We start from the raw sequence: 23,392 nt of genomic DNA, 5'->3' as shown, positions 1-23,392 counted from the left end.
TTCAAAAATTGTGGAAAGCAAGTGCCTCATGTGCTTCATCTGGTAAAATTCCTTTCTGCTGGTCAGCAAATTCTTATTCAGTCCTGATTTCTGTCAACCCTCCTGGCTTTCCAGGAAGGAAAAAAGCAATGGTTGTACTATCAGTGCTGGCAGAAAGTCAGGTGTCACCGAGCAGGGAAAGAGAGATGTGCCAAAAACTGTGAGCAACTGCCTTTTGGTGTGGTTTGTCACAAGTCACCTGGAACGCTCTTCCCGACACGGAGCAGGGCTTTGGAGCGCATTCTGGGCAGCACTTTCCAGGAGACAGAACCACAACTTCATCCTAAACAGAAAGCAGAGACAAAGAAAATAAGAGCATGAACAGTTAACGTGGGGGTCACCATCAGTGCTTGGAATTCCAGGCATTTAGCGTCCATGGAATAACCCACTGGCACTCCAGGCTTCGTTTTGGCCCCATAAGCAGCATGAGATCAGTGCAGAAGGCTTGAAGGATCTGTCCCTCATCTCATTTTCTGGGCTTATTTGGATGGCAACTGAACACATGGACAGATGCAGATTAAGACACCCACACAAGATAAAGTGCTTATATTCAGGTACACAAATATACTGAGGGAAAAATATACATAAAGCTATGCAGGGAAGCACAATAAAGCAGGAGATGGATGAGAGGAGTTTTTTTCCTGGTATTGCCACATTTTGAGGTTTTGAATGCATGATTTACACCCACCCCCTCTCAGGCATCTGCACTGTTTTAGTTAAATCCATCCATAGTGTCTGTACAGGTGTTAAATTATGCTTAAAAACCGGATTTTCCCAATTTAAACTTTTTTTATGACTGATTTAAATCAAGCTGGGATAGACTGGCACTTCACATCAACATGCAGGCCTCAACTCCATTCATCCAAAATGTGTCTGTAACTCCACTGCTACAAATCCACACACAAACCCGACAATTTGGAATAGCACTGCTCACCAGCACCTCCCTCCAGCCACATAAGCACGACTGGAACACTGACTGGTGGACTGGAATTAGGGTGGAAATGCCAAGCACTATCATTTCACCTCTGTTAGCCAATCCCTTGCCTTTCAAAAAAAAGGAGTGGAAGACTTTGTATATAAGTTATCAAGGACAGATTTCCCAGCAGAGTTAAAAGAACTCTGTTGTGGATTTTGGCGGGATATGTGGTGGGACACAGGAATTTTTGGAGTTCCTCTCCCTCAGAGCCTAAGGGAGAGCACAGTTTTCTGAAATATGGAAGTTTAATCCTGGGAGAATTTAGGTCCTGGCTTTTGACAGGGAGTGGAGAATGAAGGAAGGGACAGAGATAAAGGTATGTGCAAGAAAATAATAGGTGTGACTGAGACCAGAACGGGCTCCTTGCTCCTTAATGTCCCTTCCACTGGGAAATGTCCTTGGTAGGAAATACCTGGAACACCACCAGAACTGGCTTTCTGCTGCATTAACTTGGATGTTCTCTCTCAAAACACACCACAGCAAATGACAGAGTTGTTCCTGTTCCCACAAATTAAATCCTAATGATTGGCTGATTAAACATTGGTGCAATGGCACAGCAGGTAACACCAGTCCACTTGGAGTGGGAAAGGAGGAGTCTAAAGCAGGCACGAATTGATTTTAATGCAGACTGCTTAGCAAATGAATACTAATTGAGTATCTCAGGACCAAGCAAAACACAATTAGCACGCACACAAACAGGTGGGCTTTCCTTCTATCCAAAAAAAAAAAAAAAAGTGTTAATTGCCCACACATCTGGTCTAGTAACAGAAATCCGGGAAAGACTTCACTGCCAATGATCAAATATCCCTTTTCCAAATCACCCACTTGTCACCCAGAAGCTTTGCATGGAAAAGGAGGGTGCTGAGGGATGTGCCCAAAGGCTGGTGGGTCCTGACCTGGCTGCACAGCAGGGGCTGGCAGGCAGCTGTGGAGCACTGAGTCGTGCCATCCCTACAGACACATCTGGAGCAGCGGCCCAGGCACCAGCTCTCCCCGTCCTGGAACAGGCGGCCATCAAAGGAACAAGGCTCTAAGAGACAGGAAAACAAGGGGAAATTTTCTTTTCCAAAGCCCTTTAATCCCTTTCCATCACCCCCGATCAAAACCCAAAATCTTTTTTGTCAAAGCAGGCAAAGACAGTAACAATCCCACCAGTTTCCAAGGGCTTTAGACTTGTGAATTAAATGCTCTGGATTCCACTTCTCCCACAGGACTTCCATGAGAAAAGGTATCCAATACCTCTAGCACTTTTGGAACTCGCAGTCCAGGTGCACAGGAAATACCTGCATCTTTTTTCCCAGATCTTTTTAATCTCCAAAATAAGGACTCATTAGACACATCTGCTCATTGCTTAAAGCTTATCCCCTGCTGCAGGTGAAGCCATTAAAAATGTGAATACGGCAGCAGGACAGAAAGGGAATTAAGAGACACATCGATGTCTTCCCAATAAAACTGAAAAAGAACAGTAAAGCTTTCTAGATGTGGGCCCAAAAGGGTGTTTCCAGCTGGGATCAGTGGAGCCATTCCCACGCAGTACTCACCGCCACGGCCCACGCATCTGGGACAGCAGGACCCCCGGGGTGTGTCCTGCAGCTCCCCTGGTCCACAGGTGAGGGCTGGGCAGGTCCTGGGGGTGCAGCTCACCTTCCCGTAGGCACAGGAGCACTGCACACATCCTGAGCTGGCCCACTGCGTGCCATGCTGCAGCACAGGAAACACAGTGAGACCTGCAAATAGATCCTTCCCTCCCCTTGGCAAACCCCCCTAAATCAGTATTAACTTCCCCAGTGAAACTCCCAGGCTGTTGGATGCAGCCCCTCTCCACTTCAGCTTCTGTGGGGCAAACTCTAAATTTAGAGACCTGTTTTCTTCAGAGAAATATTCAATATAGGCCCCAACACGCACCTGACCACAAGGTGGGCAGGTGAACAGCCCCCACCCCACGTACCTAACACACTTCACTGTGAGTCAGATCTAATTAGATTTGCTTACTCATCACTGCAGGAACAAACACCTCTGCCCCGAGGCATGGGGAAGAAAATCTGGCCCCAAGAAGAAACAAGGAGGTGCATTGCAACACTTTCCAACAAAGAGAGAATGTTAATTTCCATAAAAGACGCAATATTGAATTAGGCAGGGAGTAAAGAAGCTCCTTTCAGACAGAGGATACATATTTTCCTCACTAGGGCCACTGTTGCCAGTTGGATACTTGTAGAATGAAGGTCAGGTCCTGAAGCATGACAACAGGGGAAAGTTCTTCCTTCAGGAAATCTGTGTTGCCCAGCAGGATGAGACTTTGCACTGACAAAAAGTTCCTTTATGACCAGGTGACAGGGAAACAGGACTACAGGCACCAGTATGTCCACAGCCTCGTGGGGATGTCGACCCAAAGAATGGGCTCACAGAGAGCCAAACACAAAAGTAAGAGAGCACAGGAAAGTGCAGCAACAGCACAAACAAGAAGAAATATAATGCAGTATGATATAACTTAGTATCACCCAAACCACGGGCACAAAGAAATACGAGAAGAGGATGGATGTGTTACTCCTCCATTCCAGTTTTTGTCTAGCTTGTAACAGATTCATGCTGGTCATGCCTCAGGCTGAAACAGAGGGTTACAACATCCCTCTCAGGTGCAGAATGCACAGTCCAGATATGCAAATGTGCCTGGGAATTTTAGCATACTTCTTGAGATTTGGGCCTGACTTGTCAAACAGAGAAGGCTGTAAGAGACCAGATGTAGGACTTGGGTTCACTGTTCAGCCATTTTTCTACATTTGCCTAATGCTTGACATGATTCATTAACTGCTACCCATGAATCTTTATTTTTTCCTTATCTGCAGACACTTACTCTGATTGTTTTGGCCTTTCAGCCCCCTCTGGGTGAAACCACATCCCAGCCTGCCTCTTGAATAATTCAGGATTACAAAACACAGAGCCCAGGTCGCACAACTGCAATCAATCTCTAGAGCATAGATGGCTGCCCAGAGAAAAGCCTTCTTTCAGGACAGCTAATATGGCAAGTTCACTGTGCTTTGCTCCCCTCCTAATGCTACTGTATTGTCTCAAGTCACCCACAGAAGCAGCGAAGGGAAGGAACAAGTGGGAAATTTTCTCCCCTTAAACCACACAGGACACATAATTTCTCAGCGACACGTCCCCTTTGTGCAAACCCTGCTGACCAAACTCCTGCTAAATTCCATTATCCGACAGTGACCCTATCCTTCCCCTGCTCAGCATCCTGCACTGACTGGACCCAACAGAGCTAAACACAGGTAAGGACTGTCCCTGGTGAGGAACAGGACTGAGCACTCACGCTGTGGATCTGTCCTTCGTGCTGGCAAAATCCTTCGGCTCGGGAGGCACACCCGGGGCAGCACTTGTTGGAGGCTATTTGGAGTACTTCTCCCTAAAAAGACACAAGGTCCAATAAACATGTGACATCAAATAGAGACTTTATCATGAAGATAAAGCACCATGGCCCTGGTGCTCCCAGTTTTGAAAGGAAAGGTTTCAAGTTCCATATAGACGCTGCTACACCACATCCCTTTGCTCAGAGGTGACACACCACTGTGTATTTGCCATTTTTCTCTCCAAACAACACAAGAATTTACATCCCTAACAGTAAAAACAGGAAGTCCACAGCTGGACTAGTTTTCAAGGAATAGAAAGTACTTGCTCCAAGACAAACCCCAAGATTACTCATTGAAACACCTCTGAGAAATGTGGGACAGGTGTAGTTTTGTCCATAGTTTTCTCCATGTACAGGATGGATCTCAGTGTAACATTTCACCACAGCAGAAGCGCAGAATGAACGTGGAACCATCAACTGCACTTCTTCGGCTTAATCACCACTTCTTAAAAAAAAATAACACTACTTTAGAGTTAACTGAAACTTGCTGACCACTTCCAACCACAGCACAGTCAGGTGAGGCTGCTACCACTTCCCTTTGCATGTCCCAAACTGTCATCTTGCCCTGGAGAATCCGGTCTTGGTGGCTGGTTTGTTTTGGTTCACACCACTAAACTCATGTTTGTTGATTTTCCACCTACTGAAAACATCCTGTAAACACAGGGTAGGTCTGACACATAAATGTTTAGACTGCTGAGATTTGTTTGTTTATGCCTTGTTGCTGTAACAAGATCAGCAATATTTGCAAAAAACTTAAAGAAATAAGCAGACAAGAAATAAACCATGGAGAGGGGTGGTGATTTCTGACCTTGCTCAGCAGTAGGTGGTTTAGCCTTGAGGAATGACCAGATATTTTTCTCCTGAGATCCTCAGTGATCCTTCTTTTCAACGTTTAGGTGACCAAATGCTTACTGAACACTTAAACTGTTTGTCTTGAAGACTGCCCATGTCAAGGAGTCACACAGATCCATTTTTCACTATAAATCTATTTCCCTTTATGAGCTTTAAAGTTGCCACCTTATCATTTATCTTATTTTTATCATCTTGTCCAGCACACTCATTATTAGGTGTGCCATGACAACACTCTTCTAATTTCTCTTCTCCTTAGCACAAAATTTCCTAATATTTCAGTCTTGCTTTAATCAATATACAATGATAATAACAGGGAAAACCGGTAAGAATCAAAATTATTTCCTCATTAGCGCTGTCATACCGGAAAACATTTTAACCTGCTTCACAAAGCCACGTAATTATATCGGCAGTGCTTCTTTAAAACTGTCATTTTCGTTGTCATTTATGCATCCTGCCCCAGTAATCCAGATGTTACTGCAAGACCGATTCCATGGCCAATTAATGAAGGCCCAGACAAAGACAACCAGGAGACAACGAAAGCTCAACAAGCATCACGAGGAAGAAGAAGCTGCAAGACAGACAATCTCAGCTCTGTTGTTGCTCAACAGAGTGGAAAGTGTCCATCTGCATCTTTGAGGGAGCCCCAGCTCCACCTTCAAACGAAGGGGGACTGCAAGCTGGGCTCCTGCTGGGAGGTTTGAACCCAATTCAGGGGCTTCCTTTGGGATCAAGCTGCTCCAACCCCAGGCCTCTGGCTGGGGCGCAGCGAAGGAGACAAAGGTTTCCCACACCACGTGTTTCCTGCACCGACAAGGAGTGAAAGGGCACAGAGCCTGTGCCTGACCCTGGGCAGCCACACACACTTGTTGCAGTCCTTCCTTACCTTCTGGAAGTCACACTGAGGGGGTTTGCACACCGTGGGCTCACAGGTGACAACACTGCTCCGGCAGCGGCAGTCCTGGCAGGAATCCGGCTTCCACACCGTGTTATTCTGCAAACAGGCAAAGTCTGGAAGTGAGACTCACAGAGCACAAGGCCTGTGCTGTTTTACACAACAGCAAATGGCTCAAATGCCTCAATACAAACCGAGTGGAACAGAGCAGCCCTCCCTCCCACAGCCTCGTCAGGCCCAACTTTGGCACCGTTTGCTCCACAACCTCAAACACGCAGCTGGAAGACAAGGCCATGCCCGGCAAATAATCGGCTCCGATGGCAAGACAGCCCATAGGACACAACCTCCTGCAACCTCCAGGTGATTAGAGCATCCCTGGGAAACTTCTCTGCAATCAAGTTCAGACTGTCCACGCTGCAACTCCTGGACAGACATAGGTTGTGCTGAGGCAGAGGAGCTCGCTCCTGGACACATGGCCAGGGATGAACGGGCCCTACCGGGGCACATTTATTCCAAAACATCCTCAAGGACACTCGGGCCAAGCAGACAGTCCGACAGATGTGGAGATAGCTGTCACCACCACTTGATCAGTGCACCCAGCTGGAACACCCACAGCTAATTCACAAGGGCTGTCACCCCCCAGGCCTGACCCCTTCCCATTCCCTCCATGCTGAGGTCATGATCCCACGCTGCCATCAAAAGAAAATGGGAAGAGGAAGATCTGTTTCTCATCCGAAAAACTCTTTTCCACCAGACAATCCCTGTGTGCACACTGGGATAAACTCACACCACAATGACAGCCCCTCTCTGAGCCATTGAGCCTCATTTTTAATGGATTTGTACGTAGCCCAGACATTGCTACTCATTTCCATGATGTAGTGATTTACTCCAGTAAGTCAATTTACTCACAGTGTAAAGCACGACTTAGGCAAATTAAGACATGGAAAGATGATTAACAGTTGACTACTACGAGCACTTTTAGAGCCAACTACTAAAACTGTTAAGCATAATGATAAAATACTGAAATGTGCCTTAAAGGCCCATTAGGGTGCTTAATGAGAGAAAAAAATCCTGAAAAACCTGGCCACTTGCTCAGGTACTTCCACAGAAGCTCTTGGGTGCTGGATCAAGAGTATAAGTCTGCAAACACTGGGACACCTGGAAACATTGCTCAAAAATCCTTGTGTCTCTTCCCTGCTTTACAAAAGCATTTCTTCCCCATCAAGCTGTGCTCCTCTCCTGTGGTAAAGGTCATGCACAGGTTACAAACACTCTGGCAGCATCAGAAATTCAGGGGGATTCCCTGTGAAGGCAATGCTGACCTTAGACGGGGTCCAGCCCTTTGGGACAGGACACCAACAGGGCAAAGAGGGATGGTAATTCCTGCCCTGGAACACAGCTGGTTCTCCTCTTGCTTACACAGGGCTGTAGAACAGAAACCTCTGCCAGTGGATTTATGGTGCAGTTAGAGAAGAGATTAAGGTTAAGTTATGTGTGTGCTAAGCTTTAGCTAAAACACACCCCAGAGTTAACTCATCCTGCTGGCTTTAGCAGCAGCCCGTGTTTTAAAACTGGCAGCTCCCTGCAGGGAAACCAGGACTGGGAAGGGAAAGGGCAGATTTAGTGCCTCATCCCTTGGCTCTCCTAAACCTTCACCCGTGGTCTGTCTCGCTTATTACAAAATAAAACCTTAAAAGAATTTCCACAGTGGGATAATGGCCAAAGGATTTGCCTGGCACAAGGTGAGTACAGAGCCATCCTTACCCACATTTTGAGAGTTAAATGCTCGGGTTTCTGGTAAGAAAACCCTCTCTTTGGTCTTCTTCCTGCGGGCTCAGATCACCTGCTTCTCAATCCATGCAGTAGTCACTCGGGAGCATCTAAACACATCAGTGAATTCCCTTTGCCAGGTACCAGCTCAAAACTGACACTTCTCTGCAGAGTTTTAAAAAATCAGATTCTAGTTAATAGTCAGGAAGCTTCTACCTGATTTTTTGGGATGTGAGAGTCTCCCACACAGTTCGCAGGTCTCGGTGTCCAGGTTTCTGGACAGTTCAACATTTACCTTAAGATTCCTTGCAACAGACCTAAACTCCAGTTTGGAAAGTCTGGATCCCACCCACCTGTCCTGCATGTTGTAAGGCTTTGTTTGTCCTTTGTTTGTCCAGGATGCTTTAAAGCTCCCAGGTTATAAACATAAAGCAAGACTTTTCAGTAGACACTTGAAGAACTGCTGGAAATCCACCTGGCACCTTCTCCAAGGCCCTGTACTCCCCAGTGGACAAATTATCTGCTGCCATTTAAGAGCTGAATTCTGATCCTGCTGAAAGACTATTTTTATCAATAACAATTTAAGGGGCTTTTTCCTTACAAGTACTAATATAATTAACAGTATAAATAATGAAATACTGTGCACTTTGAAGACAGAAAGCACTCCTTAAGAGCCAAGTAGTGCCATTATAATTTATTAATTCTTTGGATTTCCCTACATCAAAAGAAGAAATGATATCTAATTCAGCTGAATATTAAAACACCAAAATGAGGACTTAGAAAAAGGTAGGAGAGCTGCACATGGAGAAAATAATACGAAAAGGAGGCAAGAGCACAGCCAGCAGTAAAAGCAAAGGAGAGCTGAAGCAAAGAATAAAAGTTAAAGAGACAAAGAGCAGAGCTGGCACGGAGGGAGCCCAGAGCAGCTGTGAGAGCTCGTGTTTGGCTGCTGTCACACTGTCATATTAACCAGGGCACACAAACACCTAAATCTTCACTGGCTCTCATAACTTCAGACAGCTGCACCTGTTCCTCCTCTACTTCTGCAAAAAAAAAAAAAAAAAAAGAAACCCACCCAACAAATCAAAAATAATCAGAGTCTGCTATTAATATGCAAAAAGCTTCAGTAATTTAATCAGATGCTGCTTAACACAGGTCAGATAACAGTCTGTGTGCTATTCTGGTGCGGTGACTGGGGAAATAAGAAGCATACAACAGCTGCTTTGAGTTCCCTTTCCAGCTCCCTGAAAATATCCAGTCAGTCCCTAAAATGCCACTGGGTGCTGGGAGACTTCATGTGAGCCAGGAGTGAAGCTGCAAATCTTTAGTGTCATGCCAAAAACGAGGCGGTGGTTTCTGCTTATCATGTACCCCACTAATTACCTTCCCTGCCTTGAGGAGACACCAGGAAAACTCACAGCTCAAGAAAGACAAGGAGCTGCTGGACACGGTCCAGGGGAGGCCACAAAGATGATGGGGGGTGTGGAGTATCTCTCCTGTGAGGAGAGAATGCAGGAGCTGGGTCTGGTTAGTCTGGAGAAGACTGAGAGGAGATCTCATCAGTCCATACAAATACCTCCAAGAGGATGGTGCCAGACTGCTTGGTGGTGCCCAGAGACAGGATGAGGAGCAATGGCCACAAACTAAACCACAAGAAATTCCACCTCAACATGAGGAAGAACTTGTTTCCATGAGGGTGGCAGAGCACAGGAACAGCTGCCCAGGGTGGGCGTGGAGCCTCCCTCTCTGGAGACATTTCAAACTCACCTGGATGTGTCCCTGTGTCACCTGCTCCGGGTGACCCTGTCTTGGCAGGGGGTTGGAGCAGGTGATCTCAGAGCTCCCTTCCAAGCCCAGCTATTCTGGGAGTCTGTGATTAACTCTCCGAGGGGCTGCTGTGCCCGAGACAACCAACCGAGGGAAGGCAGGGATCAGGTGCCCCGGAGGCGGAATTCCAGGCTGCTCTGTTGAAATGGCAGGCAGAGCCCCGAGCAATTACACTTTTGGTAACAATTACCAGCATCACCCAGCGGCCGCCAAGCCAAGAGCCTTGGCAGCGCCGCAGCGCAGCTCGCGTTTCTCATTTCCACTCCAATGACCTGACAATACCAGGCAATTGGCAGGGTAATCCCGAACCGGAGGGAAGCTGGGAGAGCGCTCCCGGTCTGTGGGGATACCCATTAATGGAGCAATGAGGAGGTGAAAGCAATTCAGAGACACATAAAGGGCTCCTCGTGTCCGTTCAGGTTTGGGTTGGATGTTTTATCTCTGGCATTGGGGAGCTGTTCCCCAGCAGAGGATGTTTGAAGATCTGATTTTTGCTGGCATAGAATAGAAACTCCTTGACAATGGGCTTTTAATGGGCTTATTCCAGCAGGCCCCGAGCAGAACAACATCGGAACGACTCAGGCTCACAAATCAGAAATTCAGCTCCTCTCAGTGGAAACAGTTTTAGCCCTACACTCCTAGGAGAGAACAGAGCAGTTTAGGCAGAGTGTAGGGCTTGATTAACAACCCGGTAACACGAACAGGAACCGGGAGCTGGTTTTCTCCTTCTTCCAACCAAGGAATTAAAAAGTTACACAAATTAAAACAAGGTACTGTTTTCATGGTTCACTACTCTGCTGGTTTTCTACGTTTTTTAAATTGTCAAGTCTTTCACCAGTTGTACCAGCCTTGTAAAAATCAAGAGTCTAAAAATAACATTCCCCAGTGGTCTTAAGCTACTGCAGGAATGGAAAGACTATGATATTCCAAGCTATTCTTCAAATACTTAGGTGCTGCTGTAAACTTTATCCTATCTGACATAGACACAAAAGCAGTCGCTAGGAAAGGGCCCCAAAGAATCGAATGCACCGAGCAAACAGGGTAACTGTGTTTGTTAAACTGTGTTATAAAATCATTGGTTCTAATCAGGAATTAAATCAGCACACAGGAATCTTTGGTAAAACCAATAGGTCAATTTTTGGGAGCAGCAGTGTTCCTTTGGAAAGGTTAATGCCTTTTGGTTGGCACACAGCAGCAGTTCTCCTCACCATTCAGAAAAAAAAAACCACTTTGGGGTCCTCCTGCTGGCTTTATCCCCCTTTATTCAAGTATTCCCTAACATGCCATGAGGCAAAATTCAAACATCTCCCCAAAAGTGACTTCTGAATGGATATCAGACCCTGAATGGGTATCAAACTTTTATCCCACGGGGTAACATTTTCTAACAAAAACCCCCATGAGACCATGAAAATCATTGCAGCTCAGCCAGCAGAGTCAGCAGGGAAAGGGAATACCCTCAGTACCAGCCACAAGCCCTCAGAAGCACTGCACTGGGTGAAACCTAACTTTAATTCTACTTCTTGAAGCAGCAATCCACTCTAGAGCAATTTTGCAAGCCACTTCAGCAAATATACAGGTATCTCCAATTCCAGGCTGGATATTTAGGAAGTATCCTTTCAAAGCAAGGAACTACACACCCCAAATCCTATCGTTGTCACTGTGAATCCAAGCACAGTCATCTCCCACACAGCTCCCAGAAAATACAACCCTTTGTGTCCTTATCTCCCATCTCAGCTCCCTGTGCAGCAGATTAATAAACTCTCTTTCCTTAAAAAGGGAAAGGAGATCCCTGCACAGTCATTAATCTTGGTGCACAATGACTACATTACTGAGCAAAACTGATGAAGAAAAGCCTGCAGAATAAGGAATTTTGCAGACTGCCTTCATTTCCTCTGTTTCAAGAGCCTCTGGTTTCCAATACAAAGGCAGGAAGATGTCAGGAGTCGCTCTGAAAAGAACCCTGATCCGTACTTTGCCCACCTCTCCAACTCGCTCCCTTTGCTATAGATTTTCTCCTGTACAAAAACCAATTTCACAAAATCTGAGCGTCCAGAAGAGGAGCAAGCTGAGGGACAGAGATTACCATAACCTCTGCAGCTCCTGCTCTTGAATTTTTCTCTCTCAGTCCCTTCTCAGTACTTAACACCCTGCTGGGAATAAATCTCCGGTAAAAGCCCGGGAACAGTTTATATGGCAAGCCCATCACGGGGACTGGAGAAGGAAGGGTGAGAGCACATGCATAAGCGCTTATTTAGACTCTTGAAAACAGACTGGGTGCTTCTTAAATCTCTCTAATGCTCACCGTTTAAAAAAGGGACAGTTTTATATCAAAGCACTTGGCTCCTTCACTCCGTCTACACAGGCTGCTCCGTGAAATATTTAGCAGAGGCAAAGCATATGCACCCCTTAAATTGTGGCTGAGGAAGCAGATGCATCTTCCCTCCATCCTCAGGCAGCAAGAATGGGCTGAATGTCACTGCAAACGACACCTGAGACCCGTGCTTTTGTTAACCATTTTAATTCTGCTTCCTCAATGAGCTTCAGTGAGTGGCTGTAAGTGTGTTTTTCAAAGCACGTCTCTGGGGTGTATAAAGCCTCAGGCATCAGTGTCTTCACTCATTCAGAGACAGGAGGAACACAGAGCTCTCCTCACATCCCTCTCCCTGCCGCTGTGGATATTTGCCAAGCTGGAGTTTGCTCACTGACATGGTGTGAGCTAATTCCTGTCATGCTGCTTCACGCTTGGTTAGAAATAATTGCTGCCTCATTACAAATTTAATAATCACACCGTGATACAGTGGAACTCTTCCTTGCAATCTCCTTTTTCTTCTTAGGGAAGATAGGAAACAGATTGACTGTTACACAGCCCAGGTATTTTTCATTAATTTTTTTTCCCCCTCAAAGAAGGAAATCCCGTTTTCCAAGATTTTGCTCAGGTAGTTTTTACAGGGCTTAAGAAACACCTCACGCTGCTTTTAACGCCGGGTTCCTGCAGGATCCTGATAAGGCTTTTAGTTCTCCTTCATCTGCATCTACTTTGAGGAAGCCTGGGAAGAATCCCACACTTGGGGGCTGCCTGTACGCTGAGTGATTCCCAGCTTCCCTGCAGAATGAAGAGGTTTAGGAAAAATGAAGTACTCTTGAGGGAAGTGTCCTCTCTGCTGAGTGGGATAGGAATGAAAAGTCCAGGACGGACAGGCAGGAGAGGTTCCCCCATTTTCTAAGAATGCTGCAGCAAAGCACCAAGGAACACTCCCAGAACTGCAAGTACCTTTGAGCAGCTCAAATCACAAGCCTTGTTTCAGCACAACCATCTCTCCTGAAGATCTTGGAGATGGGAATTCCCAGCTGCAAGACCTCGATGTTTCTAATATTTTCACGTTTCTCTGCTTGTTACTCCCCATGCTTTTAAAATCAGCAGCATGTAAATTCAATAAAGCTCAACCTGATAAATAAAAAGGGGAGGGGATTTAGAAAAATATTACATTGTATTTTTCCTTCCTCTCCTTTCCCTTTTTTTTTTTTTTTCCCCCAGCAAAGGAAAAAGCTGAGCTGGGAGATGCAAGACTACTGAATCCACGCTCTTTCCTGCACTGCTCCTTCCCTCCTCTGCACTGGCACACTTCCCAGAGCTCTGCACACAACAGTGGATGGATGGATGGGTTTTCCAAACACCTGCATCCATCATTTGATTTGACCTCCAGAGGCCACATTCTTCCCTGCACCTTTAGTTACTTTTATCTTAAAAAGAACGACGGAAAGCGATGTGGGTCACCGGAGAGAAGCTGCCAGCCAGGCTCCCCCCTTTCCTGCCTGCAGGGAAACAACTGTGACTCCCTGGATGAGCCACTGCACCAACCCAGAGGAGAGCACATCCCAAACCACAGCCTTCAGCTTGTGCTTAGTGTTTCCTGCTCAGGACCACAGGGAATGTTGTTTCAGGCTGGGGAAAGAAACTGCTGGTGAGACAGCCTGTTTTTCAGCAGCTTGGGAAAAACCCAGTGGGAATTGCAGCCATCCAGCATCCTCCCCTCCAAACATGCACCAGGGAGCTTCAGAGCGAGGAGAGACTCAAAAAACACAGAGGAAAGCAAACCTGGAACTCTTTGAAACACAGCACACTAAAAATTCTCCAGCTCTCCCCCCGCCTTCAAAGGCTGATGAAAGATGCCTGATGAAAGCCTGGAGAAAGTCAGGGCTCTCCCTCCAAAACATTGCTCCAGGGAAATCCCAAATTCCCCAGCCCACACCAGCCCCCCAAAGGGCTGAGATATTTAGACAGCCAAGACACACTGTTCTTGGAGAGGAGGAATTACCAAGGGATAAAAAATTGCTTCTTATCCCCTTATTAATCTGCAGAGCTTTCCCATCCCCTGACGAGGAACAGGGAGAGACAGAATTCCGGAGCCCGGCTCACAGCACACTTGGCTGGAAGACAAGCCAATACATGGAGTTTTTTCCTACCTTTCCCTGTATGATTAACCTGGGCACCACTCCCTGTCTGCAGACATTGTACACCAAGACTGATGTGCCCACGAGCTACAGGCACAAGTTGTATCGTGTCCCACCCCTCCCCATCCTGCAATTTTCACTGGAAAAATAGAGATTTATAAAACAAGAGACTCCTCTCTGGGAAGAGGATTATCTACCCCAGCATAACTTCTGTAGGAGGCAGAAGTTATTTCTAAATGCTTTAAACAGAGAGCAGGGAAGCATCCTTCATATCTCCCTGTCACCTCTCCCTTCTTCTCCCTGCTATTTTTCCATTTCTCATTGCCATCATGCATTAAAATCTTAATATTCAGCCTACTCGACATCATTTACCTTTTCCCACTTGGTTTGGGCTCTGCTACTTGCTGTCACTTTTCAAAACTTTCCCAGCTTTGGGAAGTCACACTGTGACAAAAGGAAAATCCAAATTTTGCCATTGTGGTACCACCTCGTTATTGGAATCTCTTCAACATTTTCAGATTATCTTTCATTATTTAATTGAAGATATTAAAGATTCAGATATTTTTCATTATTTAAGTTTTTTTAACTTTCCCAGAAAGTAAGGGCACTCTGAAAGGAAACGACACTTCAATGCTGCCTTGAAATGGCTCTGAGGAAAAACAGGGAGAACCACCTTGCCTCGCGGAAACATTTGTTTCCAAAACCTAACTGTTCAGAGGAAAGTCACTTTGGACAACGGACAATTTCTTCATGGACCAGAATGTAAAGCAGACCCAAACCTGTCAGTTTTGCTGACCCCTGAAACCCAAGGACTGCAAGCAGTTATTGCTCCCAATGAAGAGCCACGGCAGCCAGTGTGATACCAGAAGAAAATCTCAAGCTCAAAGACACTTAGGGGAAAAAATAATATCACATTTTCTCTCCAAAACGTCTCCCGTGGACACTGTGCCCTCATTTTTAGCTGGTCACACGCCCCATCCCAAGAGCTGAGATCTGGATTTGAGCTATGCCAATGTAATGCAAAACAACCTGAATATTTCAGACGGATGGGTCTGGCAAGTCCCTTCCTTCCAGATGTCATTTAAATTTTATGGAGAGGCGTAAGAGAGGTGATTTATAGAGGATGGAAGTCCTAGGAGGAGCAGCCTGTCACACACAATACTCATACTTCGTCCACTGCTCTGAAGTAATGGCAAATTGCAGATTCCAAGCCAGGAGACAGCAGGGAAACTCCTAAAAACTGGTAGAAAAGCAGAGCTTTTCACTTCTGTTCCAGCCAGCTGGCAATGAATGATGATCATTCCTGCTCAGTGGTCATCCTATAAACAGGCTGGTAGTGTCAGCTCTACCTCTGCACCATCACAGGGCCAAACCACACGGGAAATAAGGGGCAATTGCAGCAAAACAGCCAAAACTCAATGAAATCTTAGAGAGGATGTCCCTTGATGCCCACAAATCACTTTTATGGGACGGAGAGGAGCAGCCAAACCTGTGGAACCCTTTACTCCACTCTTAGATTTCCTCCTTCTCCCAGCAAAACAATCATTCCTGCTGGTGTTCATCCAGGCAAGCTCTCCTCCCCCTGAGTCCAGCTAATGAATCCAAACCAAACCCTGCACTTAACAAAGCAAAGCTGCACCTTGCCCTGCTTTGATCCCCCCCAAGACAAACAAAATAAAGCAAGGCTCTGGCCTGCAGTCCTCTGTTTCATCTTCCCCCCGAGGCAAAATGAACTTCAGTCCCACTAAGGATGGGGGCACTGGAAATGCCCTTGGATAAACACTTGGCTTGTCTCAATTACTTGATCTCTGTGTGTTCAGCATTTTACAGACACATGAGCCAGTCCAGGCTCCCTCTCTGGTTTTTCCCTCCGTGCTGCTTCGCATCTGGTTAAATTCAGGGCAAGTAATCCTTCAATTACAAGCGGAGTGAAAGCTCAGTTGCCGGGAAAATGGTGTGTGAAGTGCCTGTTTACACCTCCAGTGACTGAGGGAACCATTACCATCCATCCAGCTGTCGCAGGCCTTTGTATCATCTGCTCAGGCCATTAGGATTTAATTCTTTTACATGCTATCTACCAGCCACTTACTTGTAGGAACCTGCAATTAAAAGCACCGCGTCAAGCCACGCAGAGCTGGGACAAAATAACACAGAGCCGACAGTCATTTCAGTGCTGCCCAAAGCAGCAAAAATGTGTTCCAGTGGCTTAACCAGATCCATCAAACCCTTCCAGTTATTCCTTCCCTGGAGGATGGAATAACACATCCACTTCCCTCCTCCTCGAACATCACACTCCCAGCACAAGCAGCTGGTGTCAAAACCTCATCAAAAACAACCCGTTTTTAATTGCTTTACATTTCAATGCTCTCCCTAATTAGAGACATTTTGGAGCTTCCCATAGTCCAAAGCAGGTAAAAGAGATGCAAATTAGGACAAGGTTTACCCAGAAGACCAGAAAAAACTAATTTAGCCTTAAAGTAAGACAAAAAAGACCTGACTCCAAAGTACCCAACTGTCCTGACATGAGACTTTTTGGAAACCCTCCCAAAGAATCCACGTTTACAGTTTTGCAGGGGCAGTGAGCGGAACTGGATATTTGCATTTGGACCCTGCATGCTCAGTCTCACTTCTCCTCTGGGAATCCAAAGGCACTCCAGGGAGAAACCCAGTTCCCAACAGTGCATCACAACTGCATTATCAGCTCTAAAAAGAATCGAAAAATAACACTAAAAATACCCCCACAACATAAGACATTTAACAGACACCTAAAGAATAATCAAATAAAATAATCACCTTCAGTACATGTTGCTTTTCAGGGCATCCACAGAAAATTATTGACTGGGCTGTGTTGATACAGACCTCCCATGGAAAATAAATACTTCAGGAAATGGCAACGTCTAAAGTAGCTTTTAATTCCTATTTCCCCCTAATCCTTACAGCCCTTCCCTCATTTTAGGTATAAAGCAAACAAAAAATAAAAGCAGGACACCAAATGTTTGCCCATGTGAATCTGTCAGTCTTTCCCTCCTGTCCATGGGCACTGCTGGACTACCCACAATTGGATCCTTCCTTCCTGTTGTTTTACTACTCCACCTTTCATCAGCTCCTTTTTTTTTCCACACACACCTGTTTCCTAAAACAAAACTTAAAGCTACACATGAACAGAAAGACATATTTCTTTTTAAAAAAGGCAATTAAGACCATCCCATCATTATGGCTTATGTAGAAACCACTCAGAATTCGAAAGCAACTCCAATCCTGCAGAAATGGCAGCCATGGTATAAAAAGTACTTACTGCTGGAATTGTGCTAAGAAAACTTGCACTCTCCTGTAATTTGGGATTTTAGGGTCATTTATAATTATTTTTCTCACATAAAAGAGCCTCTGCCCTTGATGTTTATTGAAGTCAAGTGGGAGGCAGTGATTATAGGGAAAAGGCAATCGTTCAAACCATAATTATCTCCTGCACATGCAAACAAAGGATTTGTTTTTCAACCTCGGTAATTTTCTTTAGAAGGCTTTGCAGACCTAAAGAACAGCAAGGAGCCAGGAGGAAGGTAAAATCCCTCACTCTTTCGGGAAAGGAGCCACAAAACAATTCATCATTTCGTGCACGCAGGCACAGAAATGACACGGCCATAAAAAGCCTGGGTGGAAAAGTTCAAGGCCATGGGTGTGAAGGCTGCAGGACCGACCAGGAGCTACAGGAGATGGGTTTGCAGCTCTGTCATGACTGCAAAGTGGCTTTGGGCATGCCACCTGTAAACCTTCCCACCGGGATTGCCAACTGAATGCAGAACACAGGGGGACAGGATTTCATAGGCATGTTCCCTTCTGAGCTGCAGGAACACGTTACCCGCCTGCCTGTCTCATCCAACAGAAAATCCTGCTTTGGAAACACAAAACCTGTCCCAAAGCAGGGGCTGCAGACAACGATAAGGAGGGAAAAAGGGATAAAAGCCTGAAAAAACCCCAGATCATCTTCACATTGGCCAAAGCTCAGCCCCATTCCAAGCCGTTGGCAGTTCGGCTGGGTTTGGACTTGCAGGATTTTATTATTTTTGGTGCTCCAGCGGATTGGCCGCTTGCCCAGCTCGGGATCTGAGGAAAGCCATGTCCCTCCTTCCTGAAAAACGAGCTAACAGAGATCCCACTGATACTCCACTCATCAGCTTTGTAAAACTACTCATACACAGAGCATAGAACACACACGTGCACTTCCCCAGCCGTTACCAAGGAAAAGGGAGAAAGTGAGGAAAGAACAGGCAGCATTTGGTTGCTGTGTTGTGCTTCCTACTTCAAGAAGCACTCATAGAGCAGAACTGAGGATTGCCTTTAGGGGAACAGCTTTGAAAGCAAAAGGAATTTTGCAGCATTTCATGAGAAGTTCTAAAAATTCCAGCACTTCCCCTAAAAACATACATTTGCCAAAACAGGTAAGTAAAGTCAAGCTCCTGAGTCTAAATTTATGCAACAAATTGTTCAGTGTTGCTCTCCAAAAACACTGTATGCAGATGACTCTTCACAAAGCTTGGGAGCCACTGTACAGCTAAAACAGAGGAGAAAAGAATCAAACTGCTATCAGGATCCCGAAATCCACAGCCAACTTCAGCCTCCTGATCTCCCTCGGGTATCAGATCTCCTGTAGCTTCTTTAGGGACAACCTATCCCCCAGGTAAAGGGACACACTGTGAGTATCTGTTGTCAGAAATGTTTAACACAATCTCAGCTTTCCAATCCCAAACAAACAACCGAACTAAATGAGCACATGAAGTGTTTCACTGGCCACTAAGAAGTGCCTCAAAGCAGACACTTGGCTTTTCCAACCCGGTTAATTCTCCCTGTCTGGAAAGCAAAAGCTCAGTTCGTTTAATTGGCCTTTCAATTCCTCCCTACCTCAGTAATTGAGTTGCTTAGGGTGAAATTACAAAGTTGCAGATGAATTAATCCCACCGTGGCCTCTGTTGTGAACCCTCCCCCCAGACCCGTCCTCCTTGGTGCCCTAATTCCCAGCCATGGTGCTGCCATTCACGGGACTCTCTGCTGAGCAGATTTAACTTGCTCCATCAGCAGAGAATTAGTCACTTTTCCCTGATTCAGGCTTCTGCCTCCGGGGGAGGCAGGGGAAAACATGAGCACCTCTTCCTGCAGGGGAAAAGGTGAGCACCCCTTCCTGCAGGGGAAAAGGTGAGCACCCCTTCCTGCAGCAGCACACGGGTACCTGCGACTCGGTGAGAGCTGAAATGACACCCTCACGTTACAGTGACAGCTGCATGAACTGACATTTCTTGGGCTTTTCTTTAAATTAGATAACATCGCTTCTGATATCAACCTACAGAAATGCTTAACTTTTAAGGCTGAAAGCTGAACCTGCAGCCAAAGTCAGAACCAAACCCTGCACCATGACCAACCACAGCGGCGACAATCAAGTCGATCGTCTGTGTTCCTTCCTCTCCGGTTTCCACAAGTGAAAAAGAAATGATCAAATACACGTGGTGGCAGAATATCAGGAAGGATTTATCATATCAGATAAACCAGGATTTGCTGACAATGAGGAATTTAGCAGACATTAGCAGAAAGTTGTCATTAATTCAGGTTTACCAGATAATAAGTTTAAAAGCTTGCGGTTTAAAATTCTACCATTAAAGCATGAGAGGTAGAAGAAATTGCTTCAGTGGATTTAGACACTGAAGATTCTTTTTTTAACTTCCTACGGAGTATTTTCCTTTTCTACCCTCATCATCCTATCCCATCTCTCATAGATTACAGCCCTGCTACAGCATTTGTTTAATGAAGTTTACACAACATTAGAGGCACTTGATTTAGCTGCCACAGCCACCATCTGTAATTAATCCTCCCAGGAGCCAGAATGCTGCACAGCTTGTTCCTGCAAGCCGGGTTTCTAATGTGCTACAAGCTTATGACCTCCATAATTCTGATTTCCCATCAGTTTTATGCCATCACAACTCCTCTGCATTCATCTGGCCACTCACCCCGGTCGGTGGAGGACAAGACCCACAGGGAAAGGCTGTAAATCAGCTGGATGTTACCAGGAGTCCTTTCCCTCTCTCCTTTCCTTTTGTCTTTCCCAGCCCTTTTCCCAGAGCAAGCTATAAAGCAGCACACAAATAAATTGGTCATTTCTGTGTGTATTGACAAAATCCCCTCAGCCTCCCCTTCAGTGTGACGTGAAAAAGCAGGTGAGACGAATTCTACCCCACTGTGCTTCCACAGATTCCACACCAAAACCCAGCCGGCCTGGTTTGTAATGCAAGGAGGCCTGTGCTGAATAAATAGATGAATTCCTGATTCTGGTCCAAAAGCTGCAATTTAAGGAAAGTATAACGTTCAGGGGGGAAAAAAAGCCAACCATGATTTAAAGATTTCCAGTGATACCAAATAATTCATAGCACATCTTGGGAAATTGTTCCCAATGATTTCCTATCCTCACAGTAAAAGTCTCCTTAGTTCCTAAGCTGGATTTATCTAGGTTTCATTTTCTGGCTACTCCATTTTCTTATGGACAGAACAGGTTTATTTATAATAATTTCTGTTCCCTCTGCAGCCTTCTACAGATTACCCCTTAACTTTCCATTTGAGAACTGATGCAGAGAGAGCTCCAGTCTTTAGTAATGAGGAATCATGACTCTCTCCTGGATCCCTCCATCCTCGTGCATCCTCCCGCATCCCTCCACCAAATGAACAGTGAAAAATCAGATTAATGCTCCCACAGCAAAGCCAAATACCCAGCTCATGTAACATTGTTCCTCCTGAACCGTAAGCCCCTAATATTGGGAATTATATCAGCCCTTACCACCTGGGCATCAACACACCAGGAGCACCCAAAAGGTTTTACAGAATCTCAGAATCCCTGAGGTTGGAAAAGACCTTTAAGATCACTGAGTCCAACCATTCCCCCAGCACTAATAAAGAATGTCCCCAAGTGCCACATCTACACAGCTTTATTAAATTCTTCCAGTTGTTCCCTGGGAGAAGGGACCGATCCCCACCTGGCTCCCCCCTCCTGTCAGGAAGTTGTAGGGAGCAACAAGATCCCCCCTGAGCCTCGTTTTCTCCAGGCTGAGCACCCCCAGCTCCCTCAGCTGCTCCTCACTGGACTCATGTTCCAGACCCATTCCCAGCTCCCTTCCCTTCTCTGGACACATTCCAGCCCCTCAATGACTTTCCTGTAGCGAGGGGCCCAAAATTGACCCCAGGATTTGAGGAGCTGCCTCAGCAGTGCCGAGCACAGGGGGACAATCACTGCCCTGCTCCTGCAGCCACACTATTTCCAATAAAAGCCAGGATGTTTGTATCCTGTATTCAGATGCAAATATATATTAGTGGAGGGTTTTTTTGGAAATAATACTTAAGTGTATGGGGTTTTTTCCCCTGGGTCAGAAGGCCTGGAGACCCTGACCATTTCTCCTCTAATCCATCTCTGCCTGCAGCCAGTTCTTTGGGAACAGAAACAAAAACGTGCAAGTGGCCCTGGCCTCTGGGGCAAGATCAGAAGGAAGGAGTGCTTTTGTGGTAGGTTCCTGAGCTGCCTTCCCAAAGGAGTCATGTGCAAACATGTTTATTGACTCCACACCATAAATCACTGCTTTCCAAAGCAAAGCCAGCTTTGCATTTCCAGTGCTCCAATTTGGCTGGGACAAACAAGGAGGAGCAAGCCCTGAGCTTCTGAACCTCTCCACAGTGTTCACTTAAATGAGATTTCCTCTCCTTAGGGCTGGAAGGTGTGTCCTGCTCTGAGGAAATCACGATGGAGTTAAAAAGAAACTTTCAAAGGGAGATAACAAAATGAAGCATCTCTGCCCTCAGCAACTTTTACCAATAATTACTATTGTGTGTTACAGAGCTTGGGAGGCCCAGAGGGGCTCAGGGTCCCCTCAGTCCCTGCACAAACAAGTGCCAGCCCGTGATTGCCACAGAGATAACCTCAGGCTGGGAGCAGAAAGGCCAGTTGAGCTGGGAGAGGAGCTGGGACTTTGCTCGGCTGCTGGGAGGGGGTGTCAGTGACAGATCCAAGGCACGGCAGGAGCGTTCACTTCTCTCCCAAACAGCTTCAGCTACAACCACAGCAAAGCTAACAGGTTTATCAGACCCGGTCTAAAAACTGAACCAAAAACTTTGAAAGAAATACACATCATTTTGAAAACAAAACGCACAGCCTCCTTTGTTTGCTAAATTCTCTAGGGTTTGGTTGGTTTTCTTTAATGCTATTCCAAGGAACTACCCAGAACACTGCATTTACCAACACCCACATTTCAGCGCAGGAAATAAACAGCAAAACATCTGGCAGAAAATAAATCTCTGGGAAACCTAAGGGCACAAAAATACAACCAACCACTGTTTTGATCAGCTTCCAAGTTGTTGTTCTTTTTTAAAGGGCACACACACCTTCCTCAAAAGCTTGGCACAGGAGGTGCACACCTGCTTTTAACACTTCAAAGGTTCAGGGCAGGTGCCCTTTTGTTGCTCTGTCTTCTCCTACAGGACTTAACACTCTGGCCTTCACTGAAGGTGTGAAGTCCACAGGTAACAGTGGAAAGGCTTTTTCCTTCCCTCAGTCTGTGACAAAATCGGGAACAGGTTCCTGTAAGCACAGCTGTTTTAAAGTGCAGTGCAAAAAATGATGATGCCTGCAGGAACTTTTATTTATTCATGTACCTGCTCACATGAAAACGGAAAATAGGAAAAAGAGAATGGGAGAAGGGAAAGATCCCAGGAACTTCCCTCTAGAAAAAAGAGTGACCCCTTGTCACTGATGAATTTTTACTTTCTGTGTTAAGGATAACAAAAGACTCCAGCACACCAGTCCCACTGCACTGCTCTCATTTCGTGTGGACAATGTGGTCAATAAAGTACCAACTGGAACACAAGGAGGCCAAAAGCTCATGAGAAAATCCTCTGGAAGTCTCTATAAAATGATTAAGAGAAAGGGGAAATGAAGGGGAGGGATACAGTTTTCTTTGGAATCCTAAAACACCATTTTCCAATTCCTTCAGGCACATGGGGACCGTTACCTTCCTAGAGACCAAAGTGACTGTGCCAAGCAAAAAATAAACCACAGTCAAGGACCTCATTTGACTTCTCAGCAGCCACAGCAACTGCCTTGCCAGGGAACAGAGACATGAACATAAAGCACAGCCGGGAGCTGCTCCCA

At 45.9% G+C, this 23,392-nt stretch overlaps 1 protein-coding gene across 1 annotated transcript in view; it reads right to left on the bottom strand.

Annotated features, from left to right (window-relative positions):
• The window catches only part of FRAS1 (Fraser extracellular matrix complex subunit 1), a 101,838-nt gene that overhangs the window by 63,360 nt on the left and 15,086 nt on the right, over positions 1 to 23,392 (bottom strand). Inside the window, exons 5-9 of the mRNA XM_029965644.1 lie at positions 6,163 to 6,270; positions 4,332 to 4,424; positions 2,557 to 2,716; positions 1,912 to 2,045; positions 239 to 322 (exon numbers count right to left, since the gene is read on the bottom strand). Coding sequence (XP_029821504.1) covers positions 239 to 322; positions 1,912 to 2,045; positions 2,557 to 2,716; positions 4,332 to 4,424; positions 6,163 to 6,270 — 579 coding nt within the window. The remainder of the gene's footprint in view (positions 1 to 238; positions 323 to 1,911; positions 2,046 to 2,556; positions 2,717 to 4,331; positions 4,425 to 6,162; positions 6,271 to 23,392) is intronic.

Source organism: Manacus vitellinus, unplaced genomic scaffold, assembly GCF_001715985.3.
Source record: "Manacus vitellinus isolate BGI_N305 unplaced genomic scaffold, ASM171598v3 scaffold_112_pilon, whole genome shotgun sequence".
NCBI lineage: Eukaryota > Metazoa > Chordata > Aves > Passeriformes > Pipridae > Manacus > Manacus vitellinus.
The sequence above is the reverse complement of the archived record's forward strand: the minus strand, read 5'-3'. Positions and strand labels throughout refer to the sequence as shown.